The 22,760-nt window shown below is 43.4% G+C and overlaps 1 protein-coding gene across 7 annotated transcripts in view; it reads right to left on the bottom strand.

The window, feature by feature from the left end:
- Positions 1–1,321: 1,321 nt before the first annotated feature.
- Positions 1,322–22,760, bottom strand: part of RNF38 (ring finger protein 38) — a 196,379-nt gene continuing 174,940 nt past the window's right edge. For 4 of the 7 annotated variants that reach the window (XM_073345754.2, XM_073345751.2, XM_073345756.2 and 1 more), the window contains 3 exons: positions 22,166–22,250; positions 17,940–18,061; positions 1,322–5,229 (listed from right to left, as the gene is read on the bottom strand). In XM_073345754.2, coding sequence (XP_073201855.1) covers positions 5,031–5,229; positions 17,940–18,061; positions 22,166–22,250 — 406 coding nt within the window. In that variant the 3' untranslated portion in view covers positions 1,322–5,030. Of the gene's footprint in view, positions 5,230–15,957; positions 16,534–16,657; positions 16,758–17,939; positions 18,062–22,165; positions 22,251–22,760 lie in introns of all 7 variants that reach the window. The other 3 variants (XR_012159143.2, XM_073345753.2, XM_073345755.2) reach the window with 3 other exon arrangements.

The following is a 22,760-nucleotide window of genomic DNA, read 5'->3' as shown; positions in this document are numbered from 1 at the left end:
TAAGCGGGTTCCATGCTTGCCGTGGTATGGCGTCTGCACAGGTAACCCAGGAAAAAAGGTGCAAAACGATTGTCTGCCGTTGCTTTCACGGAGGGAGGGAGGGAAGGCGGCCTGACAATATGTACCCAGAACCACCCGCGACAATGTTTTAGCCCCATCAGGCATTGGGATTTCTACCCAGAATTCAAATGGACTGCGGGAACTGTGGGATAGCAACCCACAGTGCAACGCTCTGGAAGTCGACGGTTGCCTCAGTACTGAGGACACACTTTACTGACTACATGCACTTAGAGCATTTGTGTGGGGACAGGACCTAGAAAAGGACCTAGGGGTTACAGTGGACGAGAAGCTGGATATGAGTCAACAGTGTGCCCTTGTTGCCAAGAAGGCCAATGGTATTTTGGGATGTATAAGTAGGGGATTGCCAGCAGACAGAGGGACATGATCGTTCCCCTCTATTCGACACTGGTGAGGCCTCATCTGGAGTACTGTGTCCAGTTTTGGGCCCCACACTACAAGAAGGATGTGAAAAAATTGGAAAGAGTCCAGCGGAGGACAACAAAAATGATTAGGGGACTGGAACACATGAGTTATGAGGAGAGGCTGAGGGAACTGGGGATGTTTAGTTTACGGAAGAGAAGAATGAGGGGGGATTTGATAGCTGCTTTCAACTACCTGAAAGGGGATTCCAAAGAGGATGGTCTAGACTGTTCTCAGTGGTAGAAGATGACAGAACAAGGAGTAATAGTCTCAAGTTGCAGTGGGGGAGGTTTAGGTTGGATATTAGGAAAAACTTTTTCACTAGGAGGGTGGTGAAACACTGGAATGCGTTACCTAGGGAGGTAGTGCAATCTCCTTCCTTAGAAGTTTTTAAGGTCAGGCTTGACAAAGCCCTGGCTGGGATGATTTAATTGGGGATCAGTCCTGCTTTGAGCAGGGGGTTGGACTAGATGACCACCTGAGGTCCTTTCCAACCCAGATATTCTATGATTCTATGACACACAGAATCAACTGTATAAAAACACTTTCTACAAAACCGACTTCTATAAGTTCGACCTAATTTCGTAGTGTAGACAAGGCCTTAGTCTTTAAGGTGCCACCAGACTCCTTGTTATTTTTCATGGAGATGATGTTACCTCACAGGAGTGTTGCAAAGCTTATCTAGTTTGTAAAACACTAAGACCTTCACCTAAAACATGCCAGAAGAGTGTCCAAGTGCCCAATATTTTTCTATTACTTCCCTCGCATTTTCCTGATGACACATTTACTGTTAAGCAAAACCTTCAGAAAGATGATGACAATCAAGGCAGAAAACGCTGTCAATTATACATATTTGCACATTCATTTAATGTAGGACAATGCTGCTGAAAATACCTTTAATATTTTTTAAAAGGATATACTACAGCTCTCTGAACTTGTCTTCCTGCGAGTTCTAAAAGCAGACACGTTAACCAAATATTGATTTTTTTGTCTGAAAGAAAATAAATTCTTGGTTTACATATGAAGAGCATTACTCAGAAAAACAAAAAAACAAAAAACTAATTCCAGTTGCAAAGTGGTACAGCTCTAAAGTTTTACAATAAAATAGAAATATGGAGACTAAGAAGAGTAAACAATGTACCCCAAACAGGAGAACAAGAGGCAGGACAAAACTAAGTGTACATCATACATTTATTACTGAACAACTCTCTCAACTCCAAAATTGGGCACAGGGATTAAAAATAAAAATTCATTGCACTACTTAGTAAAGCATTACTAGTAACTCTCATAAAAAATGTACAAATTTTGTTAAAAATTTATCAAGCCTTCAAATGATTTGGTTACAGATATTTATAATACATTTAAAACTACATGTTAACTGATACAATAGAGTATGATTTAAAGAAAACACTCGACAAAATATGATTCCAACAAAACCCATAAGCTTTCATAATCATTAGCAAATCTGAAACACAAATAGCAAAATGAGGTAACTGAATGTACCAAAGGGGGAAAAAACACAGCTCTTTTATTAAGGCCTAGAGATAACTCAGTCAAAAATGCATTTTCAGTAAGTTTAAAAAAAACCCAACACATTGGTAGATCCCGCCATTCCAAGTATTACAAAAAGTGTAAATGTTAACAGTTGAGAAAATCACATTCAAGAGACTGTACAAAAACTGTATACAACAAAAAAAATTACTTTGCACAAAAAGCTTTCTGTAAAGAAACCCACAAAATGAGACCTTGGAGAGATCTGTAGGCCTTGGTATCCATTAAAAACCAGAACGAAGTCAAATTAAGTTGACAATTCATGCAAAAACAGCAGTGCCAACATGGTAAAGCCAACAGTTTGTTGTTTTTAGAAGGGAGGTGGGAAGGGGGGGGGGAGGTGGAAGGGAGGAGGCAATCAACATAACCCTTTTACTGTATTCTGGTGCTGCCAGGCACCATTGCAGGCTGTGGACTTAGACACAAATGTGCATAACACATGGCAGTAAAGGCTGAGCATGAATCCCCTTCCCCTCCTCTTTTGACATGACAGCCACAACAATGGAGTCTGTTGTAGCCAGTCTGAGCTGGTTCAGAACACATGCATGTGTGCTTTTTATACACACTAACCACAGGAAGCAAGTCTGCACACATCTGCAAGAGTCCCATGCAAACGAAAAACATTCCAGAAGAGATCAGCCACAAGAGTGCAACGATTAAATTCAGTATATTACCAAATTAGACCCTACTGCCTCCTAACTCTCCAACTGCATCACAGAACTTTACTGGGAAAGAGGGCCATTACATATCAAGATTTCTCCAATTCAGGAAAGAGGACTACTTTACCTCAGTATTAGTAAAATATGCCTTGTTAATTATGCGTTTCTATCTAACTTAGAAAAGTGCCTTATTTCCATGCTTCAACGAAGTGAATACTGAGTGTAGTAGGGTTTGTTATGGTTAGATCTGTACAGGTAGAAAGTTTTTTGCAGCTATATAAAAGACCCTAAGTATTATAAGATGTGTGGCATACACTTCTTGTTAAACACATGATTTCATTCGTTAAAAAAATAAAGTTTACTATATGTGATTTAACTTGTTTGGTGACATGTTGTGACAGTTCCATTCCTTAGCACATCCAGGGGAAAACGAACATTTTAAAGTTGTTGTACACTGTATATTTTGTAATAATTTTGATTTACTTAGTGTTAGGTACTGACATATGGACAGACAAGCAAGTTTTTCGTTCTACTTGTGTAACTAAACAGAGGCAATAGCATCTGAAACATGGGCAAAATTGTGCTTTCATTTTGTTTTACTGAACCACAAGCTGTGATTGGTCTGTAGAGCCTTCAAAGAAGGGCAAGCAGCATGGAGAACATGTAACACTGTCTGAAAATATAACTGATACTAAAGCATAGCAGCACACAAAAGCATCAGAAATGACACAAACTTAAAGCTGAGACTGGCAGCAAGTTACAGCAATATTGCTAATTGTGCCACTTGTGCTATTGCAACCAAAGTAATGACGCAAAGTTTAGGAGAAAGCACAGTGATGCAGAACAGAGCATCTCTTCAATAACTATGGTATACGTAGACCTAAATATTTTACTGAAGAACAAATTTTAAAACCTTTAACAGTCTGAAATGTTAAACAAAGCCAATTTTTCAATAATCCAGCTATAACATTCGCAGGGCAGCTGAATGGAGGTTAACTCCTGTTTCACAGCATTATTTGTTCCTGATTGTGTACTAACACACTCTTCTCATAATGTGAATATTCTGGCTACTAACAGAAAAACCAAAGGAGTTTTTTATTCATGCAAAAGCTCACTACCTAGTAGGGAAGGGTAGAAGAAGCATCTGATGCCATCTGAACCAGGCAGTGAATGACCACAAAAACTTACTGTGGTACAAGGACAAAGTTAGAAGTTCTTCCACTCTGAGCAAATGCTAAGAATTATATTTTGTTCATAAAGTTGCAGGACTAAAAAGGTAGCCTCTCTTCCACTTACACAAACTCCCTTATACGTGAAAAAGAACATAAATGAGTTAAAGCCAAAGTTTATAAGCTAAAAGATTATGTACTTAGCAAGTACAATGGCCAACAATGTGAAGAGCTGTTGCACAAGACTCTCAATGTCCTTTCAGCTTCTGCATATGGAGAGGAATATGTTACTTCAGCATCTTCAGACCTGACCTCTATTCTGAAATCAACTGAACATAATTCAGACTGGCCAGAGGAATTAAAAAGGAAAACAGAAAAACATCAACATTCAAATGATCAATTGACAATGTTAATATTGCTAACTGATTTTGTGCGATACTGCAACTATTGATAAATTAGCAGTAAATCAGCAAATGTCAAATTTGGATTTTATGACATGAGCTAAAAATAAGATGAATCATGTATGGCGCAATCAACGCACTCTTTAGTGGTACACTTACAACCGCCAGTGAAGGGGAAGCAATAACAGGTGTCTGAATAAAAGTTAAAAGGTCTTTTTATACCATTAAGTACATAGGGGAGGAAATATTAAATGCCTATAATTGCTGCACCCTTAGCATTCAGTGTGCAACTGCAAACACAAGGAAAGAAACCAGTGTACAGTACTAGTACTGTTTAAATAACACACAAGATTATACATTGCAGCATAATACATACTACTCACACACGTTCTCAGTACATGCTGGTATACAGGTTCTCAGACGTACGCGCGCACACACACACTCATTAGCACACCCCACACACACTCTCGTGTGCAGATGCGTACTCCCACCCACACCATTCGTTCCCACTCACAGTATCTGAAGGCTCTATGGAAGGTAGATTGCTATAATTGCTTGGAGCTACCACGTCTTATAAAAGCACATGCTAGAAGATCACGTCCACGGTAACCTCGCAGCAACACTCGGAACGATCACACAAAAACCAGGGAATGTTAGTGCACGCACAAAATTAAGCTAAAGAAAATAAAATCTTTGGAGTTCCAATCACACGGTTAGTATAACAATCCCATAATTGTGAAGACTAATTATAAGCTTTATAATTGATTAAATCACACAGTGCAAAAAAAGGTCCATTGACCCTTTCGTGTAAAGGGAAGGCTGGCAGCCACACGGGTAAGTTCGATGGATAGTTCGTCTATACATGTGACTAGGAACACCCAAACTAGAATTGTGCTCTTAGATTGGTCATTCTGAATCACGATGCACTTCTGAAGCATCAGCTCTACAAATTGGGCAGGTACGATTTGCCTATGAAACAAAAGTAAAACAAGGTTTAGTGCATTGACAAGGATGCTTATTTATACAACACTATACAACAGGCATGTGCTAATCCAAAATGGAATCACAACAGGAACATAAACTGGGTTTGTGCCCTTTTTGGCTTCTTTATTATGTGTGAAGGTGGCCTGAGAGGTCTGTCAACTTAAAATTTTGACTTTTTTTTTTTAAACACCCACAAATTGTGAGAGATGAGAATTTTCTAGAAGAATTATGGAGAATGATGACATTATGCCATCACAAGACACTGAAAGCTGAGCAGATGGGAAGAGAAAGAAGTTTTAGTTAGACTGGTTTTAACAACATCTATTGAACACAGTATGCAGAACTATATGTAAAAAGATGTCTGTTCAAGAATGAGTGCTGCCACCCTTCAATTAAGGAGAGAGTGCTCACAGGGCATATCTACATGGCACAATAGCAAACCAAAACCCTCTGGGGCAGTGAGTCTTAGAGCCCTGGTCTACAGTGCTAAAAACAGCTGTGTATACATTTGGGCTCCGGCTGGAGGTTGGACTCTGAAGCCTGGGGTGAGGGATGCGCTTCAGAGCCCGAAGCCCTACACAGCTGTTTTGAGCACTGCAGAGAGCACCTGAGTCTGCAGACCGGGAGTCTGAAAATCGCTGCCACAGCTATGCAGACATACCCTAAGTGCACATTTTCTGCAACACCCACCCCCAGCAAAATCAGGGAAGATCAGACTCAGTGGTGAGCTGGAGCCGGTTTGCACTGGTTCGCTGGAACCGGTTGTTAAATTTAGAAGCCCTTCGTGGGACAACCGGTTCTAAAAGGGCTTCTAAATTTAACTGGCCAAAAATGGCACCTTAGGCGTTGGAGCACCCACAGGGAAAATTTGGTGGGTGCAAAGCACCCACTGGCAGCTCCCCTCCCCACCCCGCCCCCAGCTCACCTCCTCTCCGCCTCCTCCCCGAACCCGCCGCCCCGCTCTGCTCCCCTCCACCCCAGGCTTCCCGCGAATCAGCTGTTCGCACAGGAAGCCTGGGAGGGCTGAGAAGCAGGCAGCGGCTTTGTGCTCAGGCCCGGGGAGGTGAGCTGGGGCGGCGGCGGCGGGGGGGGCGAGGAGGGCCGCCCGCACAGCAGCAGGTAACCCAGGGGGGTGGAAGGGGCAGGAAAACCGCTCCCCGCCCCAGTTCACCTCCGCTCTGCCTCCCTGGGCCTGAGCACGTAGCCACCGCTTGCTTCTCAGCTCTCCCGGGCTTCCCGCGCGAACAGCTGGTTTGTGGGAAGCTGGGGGGGGGGGGGGGCGGCGCGGAGAAGCAGAGCGGGGCGGTGCATTCAGAGGAGGCGGCAGAGCGGAGGTGAGGTGAGCTGGGGCCGGGCAGGGAGCTGCCAGTGTGGGTGCTCCAGCCTTGGAGCACCCATGGAGTCAGTGCCTAAGCACCACTTTTGATGTGATCAGTGGGGGGAGCGCCTGCTCCCCCCCTAGCTATGCTGCTCCACCCTTAGGAGCCAGAGGGACCTGCTGGATGCTTCCCGGGAGCCACCCCAGGTAAGCACTGCCAGGACTCCCCACCTTGCCCCCCAGCAGGTCCCTCTGGCTCTCAGGGGCGGGGTGGGCACCCACTACAGTGGCCCACAAGACCCCCCTGCCCGGTTCTGGGGGCACTCAGGGGACGGGGAGTGGGGTGGATGGGGCAGGGGTCTCGGGGGTGGGCCACAACCCCCTCATGGGGTGAGGCAGGAACCAGTTATTAAGATTTTAGCAGCTCATCACTGATCAGACTCACATTCCTGATACTGCTAAAAAAATTTTAACAATGAAGGGATAAACACTTTCAGGCTGTCTTTACAAAGAGGCAAGCCAATATTTCAAAAATACTCTGCAGATCACATTTGCAATTAAAATCTTCCCTAAAAAGGGATACAAGACTCCCAGACTCCTCCAATTTGATATTTGCAATTTGAACTACAGTATTTAGACAGGTGCGCTAAGGTTTTAATCAAAGCAGCAGTGTTGATGATTAGTGAACTGTTGGACTTTCAATAATGTCTATACAGTGATCAAGTTTTGAGTATTTTCACAATTAGTAGAAAAATGTTCCAGTTTCTTAGTGCAACCAAAAATGAATATATATATTTTTTCTCTTCATCACATTTGTAAGTAACCATTATTGTCCTACACCTTCTTGCATCAGAGTGTCATTGACATTTTAGGGGGAAATGAGGAACGGTGCTGCAAACTGAAGACACAAAACCCAAGTGCACTTCTTCCTGCATCATTATGGTTTCATAACCATTTGAGGGAATTCAGTCACCTTACCTTTGGCTATGTGTACACTGCAGAGCCTATGTCAGCCCAGTCCCTTAGCATAGATGCCGCCTATACCAACAGAGGAGTTTTCCCTGTCAATGTGGGAACACCACCTCCCCTTTTACATTTTGTGCTGGCATCTTTCTCTATATTGAGGGTCTTGCTGGCATCACTGTCACTGGAGAGGTTTTTTTTCACAACCTTGACTGACACAGCTATGTCAATAGAGGTTTTAAGCTTAGCAGAGCAAGTATCTGTTCTGCACTCTTCTATTCTAGATATAATGCAACTAATCCATCTAATTTAGAATAAAACGGTCATCTTTTCCTAGATTATATTGTTTGAGAGCTGAACAGATACACTCATCAAGATTATATTTCAGTGTTAGCTATTTGTAGTATTATATAGGACATCTAGTGGTAGTATCAATATACTGTAGTTTACTGAAAGCAAATTATAGAAAACTAATCCACAAAACCAGACTAAATAAACAATAACTAACATCTTAATATCAAATTAAGTCAAATTACTCATGTTCCTGTAATGCTATATTAACAGCTCTACAAATTTTAACAGTAGAGCATTTTCCCATGTTTTAGGATTCTCTACCATAATGAATCAGTTAAATGCATATATTTCATGGAATTTAGTCCCCTTTCTCCTTATTTGAACATCACTCTCAATGGTTTAAGTAGGAACTGGATGTGCATACTGAAGTGCAGGTCATGAATGGAAACTTCACTTAATGTGCAGTTACTTGAGGCAAATTAATTTTCTCAAACATAAGCATGCACATACCATTAAATGATGTACTGTAACCTTCCTCAAAATTATTCTAAAGAAACTTTCTAATGAGATCTTCTAAATACTGTTTATTTAAAACTGAGTAGTTCTACCTAAGGGCTTTTTGTGAAAGCCTTGTAACAAAAACAGAAGTTTTGATAATGTCACCAGAACCAAGATGGATTACAATTATTTACTTATGGTTTGGGATTTTAAAAATATAACACACAGTATTGCCAAACCCAAGTGTTCAACAATCAGGAATCAGGCCTAAAAAAATACTATGAGTGGCTTAATCATGGGATTTGGAAAAAATAATGTGGGTTCTTTTTCATTGTCTTCTGATTTCTGAGTCACCCAGGTGCACTCAGGTTGGGCTTTTCAATCCCAAACAGCCTCCACGCAAAACACGGGCGACCTCATGCCGCCTTGCTTGTTGATGTAGTAAACTGTGATGGTGGTGTTGTCCAACATGGTGAGAACGTGACTGGAATAGATGGATAAGAGGAATGCTGCCAGAAGTTCCAGGATGTTGATGTGGATCTGAAATTCCTGACCAGTCCAGGTTCCCTGAATCAATGTGCTCACTCATGTGGGCGCCCTATCCGACAAGCAACACATCCATGATGATTGTTGTTCATGGGGAGGGCAAAAAGAATGGCATCCCAGTGTAGACCCGGCCTGAGTCCATCCACCACTGGAGGGAAGAGATATCGTTGGGAACCCACAGCAGAAAGTCCATGGTATGGCACGTGGGGGAACAGACTCTCTGAAACCACAGTTGTAGACAGCCGAAGCAGAGATGGGCCAAGGCAGTCACATACGTGCAAGCCACCAGGTGGCCAAGAACAGAAAGGCAAGTCCTGGCCAGAACAGAAAGACTGGAGAGCACCATGGAAATTGCTCTTGTAGGGTTTGGAACCTGTCCTCTGGCAGGTAGGCATGTGCCGAGATCGCGCTCATGTGGGCCCAACTAATTCTAGGAATTGTGTGGAATCCCAAGTTGATTTATCGACATGTACACTAATCCCCAGGGAGGAGAGGAGTGTGAGCAGCATGGAGGTCAAGGCTCAAGCTTCTCTTTTTTGATCTCACTGCCAGCAGCCAATTGTCAAGATAAGGGAATGTAAGGACCCCTTCACACCAGACGTGGGCCGCCACTACCGAGAAAACCTTGGTGAAAACTTGTGGAGCAGTGTTGAGTCCAAACGGTAGATGTATTGGAAGCGACGAAGGCAGTCTGTGAATTCAGGAAACAACTGTGGGCAAGATGGATATCCATGTGAAAGCATTTCGCATATCAAGAGCCATACACCACATGACTCCTTCTTAGGAAGGCATGCTGGTTGCTAGGGTGACCATACGAAACTTTGGCTTGCATATGGAATGGTTGAGATGGTCGAGGTCTAAGATCAGCCTTCACCCACACTTCTTCTTGGGGACCAGGAAATAGGTGGAATAGAACCCACTGCCCTGATACACTGCAGGTTCTATCGCTCCTCTCTGCAATAGGGAGTCCACTTCCTGGGCAAGGATACTGTTGTGAAAATGGTTCCTGAGGCAGGGCCGGGGCAGAGGATGTGGGTGAGGTGGTGTTGCGAACTCAACTGTATAGCCATGCTGAAGGACATCCAGGACCCACTTGTCTGTTACAACACACCAAGCTGGTAAAAAGAGTGCTAGATGCCCCCAGAAGGGGGTGGGTCGGGTGCACAATGTGAGACAGGGTAGTTGATGGCTCTCTGGTTGCACACCGAAATAATTCTTCTGCAAAGATTAACTCTGAGACGCTGAAGGTTGTGAAGATGAACCAGGATGACAGCTCAATGGGTCTTCTGCCATTTGCAAGGAGACTCGTAAGTCTGCTGGAGGAAGAACTGGGGAGCTCTACATTGCTGCGTCAGAGGTAGGCTGTAAAATTTGCATTTGAGTGATTGTGTGTAGATACTTAGTGATCGCAGAGTGGCCCTGGCGTCTTTGAGGGTGTCAATCAGTGTTCTGATTGAAGAGATGAGACTCAACGAAAGAGAGACCCTTTATGGTGGTCTAGACTTCCCTTGGGAAACTGGACTCCCTGTGCATGACGATCCCTGTAGCCATTGTGCACGAAGAAAGTATCCACCACATCCACTGCAGCCGGGAGTGTTGTTCTCACAACCAATTTCCCCTCCTGTAGGACAGCCTGGAAGCGAGCTTGATCCTGCCGGGGCAGTTTGTCTGTGAAATCCGCCAGCTTGCTGTAGGTAAGGAAGCAGTACTTGATGAACAGAGCCAAGTAATTGGAAATGCGGAATTGTATGCTAACAGAGGAGAAGAACTTACAACCTAGAAGGTCCAGTCACTTGCCTTTCTTGTCTGCCGGGGTGGAGCATGCGTGTTGCTGCTGAGCCTGTTCCACTGCTGCCTGAATAACAGAGGGAACTGGCTGAGGAGCAAGAGAAGAGAAAATTAGACCCCTTCAGAGGCACATAGTATCGCTTTTCCGCCCGTTGAGAATGGGTTTGCAGCTAGCTGGAGTGTGCCATACAGTCCGTTCTGGTTGAAGAATGGCATCACTGATCGGTAGAGCCACTCTGGCCAGTACTGAGGCGTGTACGATGTCAAGAAGCTGGTGATGCTTGTCTTGTACTTCCTCCAGTGGGATGTGAAAGGGAATCCCCACCCCATGCAGCAGTTCTTGAAATTGGCGGTTGTCAACCAGGGACAAAGAGGGAGTCGAAGACACCATGGCATCAGGGGATGACGAGGGCAATCACTCCAGTTCCGACAGTACCATTGGAGTTGGACTAAGTGGTGCATCCTCCAATAGTTGTTCTGAACACCTGCTCGATGACTATCAAAGGGGCGAGATTGGAGACTCCTCACAAGCAGAGTGGGAAGATTCCAATGGCAGATACTGCGGCCATCACCCCCAGTATGGCCAACAGGTGGATCCAGTGGTTGTTGTGTACAGTCCCTAGGAGTGGGATACCAGTGATGCCAGGGCTGGGCAAAGGGAGGGTATTGCCGTTGAGTCAGCGGGACCTTAGGGAAGGCATACAGACGATAGAGGAGGGGCGGACCCTGCTTTCTGTCCGAGTTCTCTGATGCAGAGAAGTCAGAGCCCGGTTCAAATGACGGTGCTGTTGGAACTGCAGGAGCTGTTGAGGAGCAGGCTGGAACATGGCCTGAAAGAGGCAAGTCTAATGTGAGGAAGCATACTCTCCTAGGAGGGAATAGCACTTGAAGGTGTGGAGACCTCACCTCTGCCAAAGCAAGAGTTCATGAGACTCGGGGGCAGACTCGAGTCTCCCCAGTGTCAGTGACACGCTCTCTGCAGTCGGAACCAGAGCCAGAATGGGAGTTGAAAAGGAGAACCGCCTAGGAACCGAAGGCTCCCTTGACTTTGGCAGTGCTGACCTGGAAGGAGTTTGCAGTTCGGTGGGCAGATCAGATGTTCTGTGCGGCTTCTTACTGTGCTTCTGAGCCTTGGAACATGCCAGCTCTGCATGGCTGGAACTTGGGCCTGGAGAAAGGCTTACTGCCATGCTTATGCGCATGCTTCCTTGCCTCACAACTAGGCCCCAGCACAGGGTCCATAGCACTGGTACCAGCGGAACCAGAATAGTGCTCTGCGGTAGGAGACGCACTCCGATTGCTCAGGCCGGTGTATGGAGGGGGAGGAGAGAGTTGGTGTTCCCCGGCCTAGATCTGACTGCAGCCTGATGACAACCTCCGTGAGTGCTTCTTGAGGCGGAGAGCCCAGCCGTCCTGGGTATGGCTTGGGAAGGAGAAGCAGATACTGCACCTGTATGCAACCGGGGCTTCTCCCAAGCTGTAAAGGCAGCACTGGTGCTGGTCACTGGTGGAAAGTGAGATAGGGCAGGAGGTGCAGATCTTGAACCTCGACATCTTTGGCATAATCCAGTATCCAGGCATGGGGGCTGGGGGGGGCGACCGGTAAAACAGAGTTCCAAAGTCCTTAAAATCCTAAAAACTACTACTAACAACACTAAAATTATTACAAAAAAGTAACATACTAACTATACACAATATAAAACTATTTTTTTAATCAAGTGCGTCACAAGAGGCAAGAGAACAGTAGAAACTCCGACTCAAACCATGTGGTGGTGAGAAAAACTGAGGGGTGCCATCGGTCCGCTCCGCCCTTTATCACCTTGGACGAAACCATGAGGCGGAGCAAGGGTGCATGTGCGGACCAACGGACACTACTACTTTCAAAATCTCTGGCTCCAAGTGCATGCGTATAACCCTCAGTGGAACACAATAGGGATCATCACTCGAAGAACACAGTGAAACTGACAATGTACAAAGAAAGCTGTCAAATGCACACAGAATATAAAATGGACAAAAGGAAAATATTTAATTTTTGATCTCTTCCAGTTATAACCACCTGGGGGCTTCTCTACCCTAGAAAAGTTTGCTGCTTTAATTATATTGGAACAGTTAAAGCGACAACATCCCTCCACCCTGTGTTGAGGGAATTATACTGACATAAAAGTGCTTATACCACTGGTATAGCTTATTCCAGTTTGGGAAGTGACAAACTATAATGGTATAAGACATCTTTATACCAGTATAATTGCATCCATATTCAGGCCTATACCAGTAGAATGACTGGTTTAAATAATAATAATAATAATAATAATTAAAAAAAAATCACAGTCCTAACCAACACTGACTAGTAACATTTTTCTAATGTAGACCAACCTTGAGATGTTACCAGTAACAAAAATAGGTACAAAAGTTTCTATTGAAGTGATTTTTAAGTTGTTTAAGGGATACCATCATCAAATCCCCTTATCTATAGTTAGGGCCCTACCAAATTCACAGTCCACCTTGGTCAATTTTTGGTCATAGGATTTTTAAAATTGTAAATTTCATGATTTCAGCTATTTAAATCTGAAATTTCACAGTGTTGTAAATGTAGGGATCCTGACCCAAAAAGAAGTTGTGGGAGGAGTCGGGGTCAAACGGTTATTGTATGGGGAGGCTGCAGGACTGCTACCCGTACTTCTGCACTACCACCGGTGGGCAGCTGGAGAGTGGTGGCTGCTGCCCGGGCATGTCACCCTTACTTCTGCGCTGCTGCTGGCGGCGGCTCTGCCTTCAGAGCTGGGCTCCCGGCCAGCAGCAGCCGCCGCTCTCCAGCCGCCCAGCTCCGAAAGCATCTCCACCACCAGCAGCAGCGCAGAAGTAAGAGTTGCAGTACCACAACTCTCCCTACAATAACCTTTTGATCCCCCCGCCCCCCGTGACTCCCTTTTGCATCAGGACCCCCAATTTGGGAAATTCTTGTCTCCTCATGAAATCTGTATAGTATAGGGTAAAAGCACACAAAAGACCAGATTTCACAGGGGGAGACCAGATTTCACTGTCTGACGCATTTTTCACGGCTGTGAATTTGGTGGGGCCCTATCTACAGTAAACAAATCACCTTACATCATTGCTACTGGAAACATTTCCAAAATCTGATTTTTCACTATACAGTTTTCTTAGGGCTTTGTCTTCACTAGACTTTTGAATTGCCATCTAACCTGAAGTACTTAACACATTTGCAAAGGCTGGTGTGGACACCTCCCACACATGTGGCCTAGGCTACAAATGCATGGAGACTGGTAAGAGTGGAATGGAATGTATGGTGAGTGTCCTCACAAACATCTTAAGTATCTCCAGTTAATTGTCAATCACTGAGGCCTTGTCTACACTTGCAAGTAGGAGCACATTAAATCAGCCCTGGGCACCCTAACTCCTGAGGAGTCCACACTGGCAAGGCACTTAGAGCGCCTGGACTCTGCGGCTGGAGTGCCCCTGGTAATCCACCTCCACGAGAAGCATAGAGCTTTCTGCACCCTGGTTGAAGCGCTGGGGTGTCAGTGTGGACGACGTGTTGCATTACTGTGCTGTGACTGGCCTCCAGAAACATCCCATAATCCCTTGAAGACAGGTGGCCACTCTCGTCATTGTTTTGAACTTGCCTACAGGCATGCAGATATCTCCTTTCAAAGCGCCATTTCTGACAGCTGGCATGCTTATCTGCTCCAGGATACAAAGCAAACCATTACTGTGGAAAGCTCCTGATGCAGAGGCAGGCGTGTGTGCGTGAGAGAGAGGGGTGAGGTCTGATGTCAGGGTTTTCCCCTTCCCCCTGCCGCTGTCTGAACTTGCGAGACAGCAAGCTGAGACACACTGCCCCCAAAACACACAGTCTCTCCCCCCACATACACACAACATAGTCCCTGTCACACGCCATCCCCCATTTGAAAAAGCAGCTGGCAATCTAGTAGGATGCCCTGGAACAATGGGATTGGTAAACCTGCATCATGTGATGCTGGGCCTGCCCCATTAGGCATTGCAAACCCCTTCCACAGCACACTGCAGCCATTTGCACACTGGGATAGTTACCAAAATGCACTGCTCTCTGTGGCGTTGCCAGAGCTGCTAATGTGGCCATGCCACTGCGCTCAGAGCTGATAGTGTGAACACACGGCAGCGTTTTCCCTGCTGCTGTCTCTCAGGGCTGATATGTGCGAGCCCTCAGAACCTCGCTGCCTAATTAGTAACAGATGGTGGCCAGACAGCTACTTTAAGTTTTCGGCGACTTATTGAAACCGTCAGGCTGCAACTCTAGTGAGGGCTTTTGTTTGCTGCTTTTTTTTTTCCCCCAACAGAAAGTGAGAGTTGAAAGGGCAGCTGTGCTGAGGGGGAGAAGTGAGAGGGCAGTTAAAAGTTGTTTTCCCCTCATCTGCCTCTCCTTTCCAGCTCTTCCCACTGCCTGCCTCTCCTTTCCTTTGATCCATCCATCACCTGCGTTCTGCATCCTGGCAGTGGTGCAGTATTTCCATCTGCAAGTGTAGACGTAGCCTGAGTAAAAACATCTGAAAACAATCCTTATTCTTTGCATTTTTCTCAGTGTGCTACTAAAAACATTAGTAATTTATACTTCAGTTTCTAGTTCTCAGACACTATCATAATGCTGCAATGTTTGGGTTTAGAATATTGCAGAACATCTACTGCATACAAATGGTTTCCACTGGAAATTTAAATAAATGTATGGAAACATTTTTACTGGTCTTAGGTTTTGTAAAACTTTAGACTACCTGAAGTTAAGTTTGGCCCTAAATTTAATTTAGGGCACCCGTTCCACAATCTCAGAGCATGAGTATCTGATCTAGTAGCATGCCTCTAAATCCCAGTCTCTCTTATTCATGCACATTTGTTTAGCATTGAACTCATTACCCAAGAGAAGGTAGATTCATCAACTAGACTACTACTGACTACCACACTAAAGCTTTCTGCAGTAAGCATGATAAAGCAGCTGTTTTCTTGACCCTCAGAAGCCTACCAATGTAGTACTCTCTCTATGTTCAGCTGTGTATGATCTAAGAATGCACCTATCAGCAAAGCAACAAGACTGCTTAGACTCTTGCACCATGTTTTTAAAGAAAATGCATCTTAAAACAGATACAATATAAGACAGTGGCTGTATTATTCTCTAATGATTATTTCATATTTATTTCTCCCTCTCTCATTGGGTTGCTGTAACCAGAGATATATAATGGAAAAGATTAAAATAGAGAATAAACGAATCCATATAGAACAAAATACTAAAAATATGTGAGAGACAAGATGGGAAACCATACCTTGCTGGCAGTAGGTCTGGATAATGCAGCTTGCAGAGATCTGTCTCTGTATATCATCTTCTACCTAACTAATTGTACCCCGCACTTTGCACCTTCTGTATGGTGTTGTCCTGCTTTTAGATTCTTCATATTTTTTAAAATAACTTGTTTTGGAAGATATATATCTTATCTCATGTGTAAAGCCTTAATTTGGTGAGAAATTTGACCAGTTATGCATTTTTCTCCCTGCCCCCAGACTTTACATTTATATAAAGAGCTAGAAAGATTTTTGGTACTTTCACTTTCAGTTAATATCAATTCTGCTTAAGTAAGAGTCAGAAGCAGTATTCGGACTACTCACAAATCCCATACTCTACTTTAAACTTTCCTACTTTATCATAAAATTATATTAATACAGGCATGGTTACGTCCAACTGAAAATGAACTAAATTTGTTGGTCAAGATAACTCTCTTCATGTCAGTTTTTTAATGACACTAGTTTTGATACAGAGTTCACATAATCTCCCTTCATCAACTATTAGAAAATAAAGCTATTGCAAAAGGAGGCAGCCCTTTCAGTCTGTTGGCTTTTGTAGCCTAAATATCAGAAAGGAAAAATAAGAGATGACACAAGAGATGAAATGCAACTGCAAATAAGTACAACTACAAACTAGGCCATTATAAATTCTCACTGGAACAGATTTTTTTTTTTTTTTTTTACCTTAAGCCATTTATCGACACACTTGGCATGGAACTCGTGGTTACAAGGTAAGACTCTAAGTAGCTGCCTTGACTCAAAATCACACATGCATACTACGCACCTAAAAAAAAGATTGCAGAGTTTGAAGTTATTTGTCATTCGAACAACAAATTGGCATTCTATAGACAGACAGCTTATAGGTTGTGCTTGCAGTGGGGTTTTTAGTAGGAGCAGCTGCACTGATGGAGCGGCATGGGAACAAACGTCTAGTGTAGACTGGCTGTGCCAGTGTAAACAAAGCTGATCCAATGCTGTGTACCTTTGGCTTCAAACCTCAGCACAGGGAAGGGCTAACGCTCCCACCACACAGGATCTTCACCACTCCAATCAATAGCACCAGCAACATTTTGTTACAGTGATTCATAAGAATATTGAAGTTTGCAATGAGCTGCTGAAGATTAGTCAGTGCAAATCCCTTAAGTACTTTTCATTCAGTTTTAATATTAGGATAGGTTTTTGTTTTTTTAAAATATTAATATATATAAAAAGGCTAATTATGAGTTGCCACTTTTTTTCCCCCCCTCTTAAAAAAGTGTGAACTTTGGATCAGATTATTTCTTTTTAGAAATTCTCCCTTTAATTTATATTTCTGTTCAGTCTTTTTTTTTTTTTTTTTTTTAAAAACAGATCATGGTTGAAACATCGTCAACTTAAAGCAAAAAACAATCACATTTCCACCTGAAAATCTATTCCTTACTTCTCATTACAAGTAATACCCAAGACTGTTATAACTAGAAGACTGAAAAAAGGGCAATTTTTTTTCCTTCCAGTTTGTTTACTTTATATATCTGACAGCACTTTGTGTATAGTCACTTTCACTGCCTCCCATGTATAATCATTTTCTCCTTTTGTTTGTGTGGTCTTCCAAATAGAACAGATAAACAGATTAATAGGAAAATGTGTAAACCACAAAAACTGGCAAGGGCATTCAGAGGTAGGGACAGTGCCTGAAACTATTTTTGATATAGGGTAAATTTCAAGTTGACGATGTCCCTTTAATGTAGCAAGCAACTTTTAAAAACTGTTCCAAGTTTACCTACTCATCATTTTAAACCTTAAAACACCTCAAATTCCAAAGTCAGGGTAATTATTATCTGGGCTGGAAAATTTAAAAAGGCACATACCATTTGATGTGCATTTTGAGCACTTGTGTTACAATACTGGCTACCATGGACTCCAACCTAGAAGGATCAAAATAACCGATAATGCATTTTAAATTGAGAGGCCAAAGCAATGCACTTACAAAGTCTGTTCTGACTGGTGGTTGTTTGGATTGAACCGGTAAGATGGAAGCTGTTCAATGTCTGCTTTCGTCAGTCCTCGTGGTTTGGCTTCTCCCAATCGTTCTGCCAAATTCAGCAGCGCCTGCAGAAAGAGGAGTTTGTGCTTTTTACACTCATTGTTCAAAGGAGCTCCAGCTCCCCTGCAACTGCAATTTATTTTTTTTGACATAAAATGTTGTCACTATCCCACCATACAGTTTCATCCAAAGTTCTAGCAAGAGGGATTGAGAATCTTTATCTCCCCTTCCCTTATATTACAGGCTCTTGGAAAACATTCATTTCAGAGTTTGCTCCCAGGTAAGTACTTTTTGAACTGTATAAGAAAGCTCTGTTTGGGTTATCTAAATCTTCACGACCCAGTTCTTAATCCATCCTGCATCTGCGCTCACAGAATGATAAATATTTTGTTTTAGACAGAAAAAAACTGAAATAATAGTATGAATAATCAGAGGAAACAGTTGCCCAACCTGACTTCATATTGCTACCTGGTTGACCTATAGTTTTAAGGGACAACACCTCTGGCTCCCACTTCTTGCCTAGCTGCGTTCAGGTCTGGAGATTATGTGCTGAGCTTCCAAGGAATGATGAAGTCACAGTGAACTGGGCAGACTCTTTCAGTAAAGATTTTAAAGAATCCTTATTGAGGTTACAGGGACAAACCATCCCGATGTGTGGAAAGAATAGTAAATATGGCAGGCAACCAGCTTGGCTTAACAGTGAAATCCTTGCTGATCTTAAGCACAAAAAGAAGCTTACAAGAAGTGGAAGATTGGACAAATGACCAGGGATGAGTATAAAAATATTGCTCGGGCATGCAGGAGTGAAATCAGGAAGGCCAAATCACACCTGGAGTTGCAGCTAGCAAGAGATGTTAAGAGTAACAAGAAGGGTTTCTTCAGGTATGTTAGCAACAAGAAGAAAGTCAAGGAAAGTGTGGGCCCCTTACTGAATGAGGGAGGCAACCTAGTGACAGAGGATGTGGAAAAAGCTAATGTACTCAATACTTTTTTTGCCTCTGTCTTCACCTAACAAGGTCAGCTCCCAGACTACTGCACTGGGCAGCACAGCATGGAGAGGAGGTGACCAGCCCTCTGTGGAGAAAGAAGTGGTTTGGGACTATTTAGAAAAGCTGGACGTGCACAAGTCCATGGGGCCGGATGCGTTGCATCCAAGAGTGCCAAAGGAGTTGGCGCATGTGATTGCAGAGCCATTGGCCATTATCTTTGAAAACTCATGGCGATCGGGGGAGGTATCAGATGACTGGAAAAAGACTAATGTAGTGCCCATCTTTAAAAAAGGGAAGGAGGATGATCCTGGGAACTACAGGCCAGTCAGCCTCACCTCAGTTCCTGGAAAAATCATGGAGCAGGTCCTCAAGGAATCAATTCTGAAGCACTTAGAGGAGAGGAAAGTGATCAGGAACAGTCAGCATGGATTCACCAAGGGCAAGTCATGCCTGACTAATCTAATTGCCTTCTATGACGAGATAACTGGTTCTGTGGATGAGGGGAAAGCGGTGGACGTGTTCTTCCTTGACTTTCGCAAAGCTTTTGACACGGTCTCCCACAGTATTCTTGCCAGCAAGTTAAAGAAGTGTAAGGTGGATAGAAAGCTGGCTAGATTGTCGGGCTCAACGGGTAGTGATCAATGGCTCCATGTGTAGTTGGCAGCTGGCGTCAAGTGGAGTACCCCAGGGGTCAGTCCTGGGGCCGGTTTTGTTCAATATCTTCATAAATGATCCGGAGGATGGTGTGGATTGCACCCTCAGCAAGTTTGCAGATGACGCTAAACTGGGAGGAGAGGTAGATAGGCTGGAGGGTAGGGATAGGATACATAGGGACCTAGACAATTTAGAGGATTGGGCCAAAAGAAATCTGATGAGCTTCAACAAGGAGAAGTACAGAGTCCTGCACTTAGGAAGGAAGAATCCAATGCACCACTACAGACTAAGGACCGAATGGCTCGGCAGCAGTTCTGCAGAAAAGGACCTAGGGGTTACAGTGGACGAGAAGCTGGATATGAGTCAACAGTGTGCCCTTGTTGCCAAGAAGGCTGATGGCATTTTGGGATGTGTAAGTAGGGGCACTGCCAGCAGATCGAGGGACGTGATCGTTCCCCTCTATTCGACACTGGTGAGGCCTCATCTGGAGTACTGTGTCCAGTTTTGGGCCCCACACTACAAGAAGGATGTGGAAAAATTGGAAAGAGTCCAGCGGAGGGCAACAAAAATGATTAGGGGACTGGAACACATGACTTATGAGGAGAAGCTGAGGGAACTGGGGTTATGTTTAGTATACGGAAAAGAAGAATGAGGGGGGATTTGATAGCTGCTTTCAACTACCTGAAAGGGGGTTCCAAAGAGGATGGATCTAGACTGTTCTCAGTGGTAGCAGATGACAGAACAAGGAGTAATGGTCTCAAGTTGCAGTGGGGGAGATTTAGGTTGGATATTAGGAAAAACTTTTTCACTAGGAGGGTGGTGAAACACTGGAATGCATTACCTAGGGAGGTGGTGGAATCTCCTTCCTTAGAAGTTTTTAAGGTCAGGCTTGACAAAGCCCTGGCTGGGATGATTTAATTGGGGATTGGTCCTGCTTTGAGCAGGGGGTTGGACTAGATGAACTCCTGAGGTCCCTTCCAACCCTGATATTCTATGATTCTATGAATATTTTTATTCATGTATAGGCTTTGCTATGGAGCACAATATCAGAACACTTCACTTCTCTCATGTAAATGATTTATTTTCAATACCCTTGGGAGGAGAGGAAGCAGCAAACTGAGCTTCACAAACAGGGTAACTGAGGCACAGAGAAATTAGGTGAATTGTTCACAAAGGGAGTATGTGGCAGAAGTGAAAGCTGAATCTGGATCTCCTGAGTCCAGCCTACTGTCTTAACCACAAGATCATCCAATCTCTTAACTTGCACGGCAACAGCTCCAGTGGAGCTCGCACATATCAAGCTGGAAATACTGCACCACTGCAGCACGCAGAACAGAAGTGATGGATCAAGGGAAAGGAGAGGCAGGCAGTGGGAAGAGCTGGAAAGGAGAGGCAGATGAGGGGAAAACAACTTTTAACTGCCCTCTCACTTCTCCCCCTCAGCACAGCTGCCCTTTCAACTCTCACCTTCTGTTGGGGGGGGGGGGGGGGGGGAAGCAGCAAACAAAAGACTTCACTAGAGTTGCAGCCTGACGGTTTCAATAAGTCGCCAAAAACTTAAAGTAGCTGTCTGGCCACCATCTGTTACTAATTAGGCAGCGAGGTTCCTGGGGAACAGAAAAAGGGAGAAGTGGGTTTCTAAGCTCAGGGAACTGGGGGAGAGCAGGGAGGAAGGGGAGGGAAGAGAAAGGAAAAGCTTAAGACATATCACTGTCCATCTGCTAGCTGGGAGGAACTATAACCCAAGTGCCAGGACTGAGATAGATGAATGGTTTTAAAAAGAACGAAGCTGTACTCTAACAACAATACGCTACTTCAAGTTGTACATTAGGTTATCAGTGCACTTCCTGAACCAACAGGCCATCTAAGCGCACACCCTATGATGGTTTACTGCTTTATTTTCACATCAATATTTGTATTAGAGAATGCATCAACTGAAATGGTATTTGCATATTTATATACGCTTCCAGTTCACAACTTTTACATCTTATTTCCATATTTCAAAGGTTAGGATTTTTAACCTGTAACTTTCTTGGTATGTGTTTTTTCCATATTTGTTACTTATGACAGTACCCTTAATATTAAGGCAACAAAGTGCATGATGAAATTTTGTAAGCATTATGTTTCACATTTAGCTGAATTCATCTTATAATATTAGCATTAATGTGTAAAGCTAACATCGATTAGCAAGTCATGTAAAATGCACTACATGACATTTACTTCTGTAAAATATTTAAAAATCAATTAAAATGCAAGAAAAAAGTGAAATCTAGAATGAAAAGCTGAGCAATTAATGATTAGTAGTCTGGGAGGGTTCTGAAAAGAAATATTAACAAAATAAAAAAGCGTAACATCTTAGTTTTTAACATCCAGTACAACAAGCGTAAAGTAGTGTTTCTAGAGTCTATTTTCAGAATAACATTTATTAAAAAGGCCCCCCCCCAAAAAAAAGATTGGTAGTCAATATAAATTCATCATTTAAGTTAACTACTGTTCCCCAAACATATCTGCACATCATAAACCAACCTCGTAGTTTTCCACCTCTCCATCTTCCACATCCAACTCAAAGCTGAAAGCTGGTCCAACTGCAGGTGGCACTGGAAGCATTGATCTGCAGGAAGATCAATCAGGGATAGGATTTACTATTCATAAAATTAAACTTTCAGCAAAGTTATGCCCAATGTTCTCCACCTGTAATCTTGTTCACTTATTAAAATGAATATGCTTTAGAAATTAAATGGAAATATTAAATTAATGCATTAAATAAAGGATTAGAATTCAGGCAATTCAACAGTTAAGGTACTCACAGCAAAGTTAACTCCAAGACATGGCACATGAGACACACAGTAGAATATTTTCAATTGCTATTTATAAGGTTATGTCTCAGATACCTACGAGTCAATGTTCCCATAGAAACCTTACCTCCTAATTAGTATCATTGCACTGATAACTAAAATTCAGAACAGAACGTCTGGCTTCGATCTGTTCAGCTTTTAAAATAGATCAAAAAAAATGACCAAAGACAAGTAACCCCAAACTTGATGTGGCTCTGCAATGCAAAAAGCCTAAGTTCTTTAATACACAAATACATGTAAATAAGCGTGCAAGTTGGTTCATTTGC

The sequence above is a fragment of the Lepidochelys kempii genome, chromosome 5, assembly GCF_965140285.1.
Source record: "Lepidochelys kempii isolate rLepKem1 chromosome 5, rLepKem1.hap1, whole genome shotgun sequence".
Classification (NCBI taxonomy): Eukaryota; Metazoa; Chordata; order Testudines; family Cheloniidae; genus Lepidochelys; species Lepidochelys kempii.
Note: the sequence above shows the minus strand (reverse complement) of the source record. Positions and strands in the feature narration are given on the sequence as shown.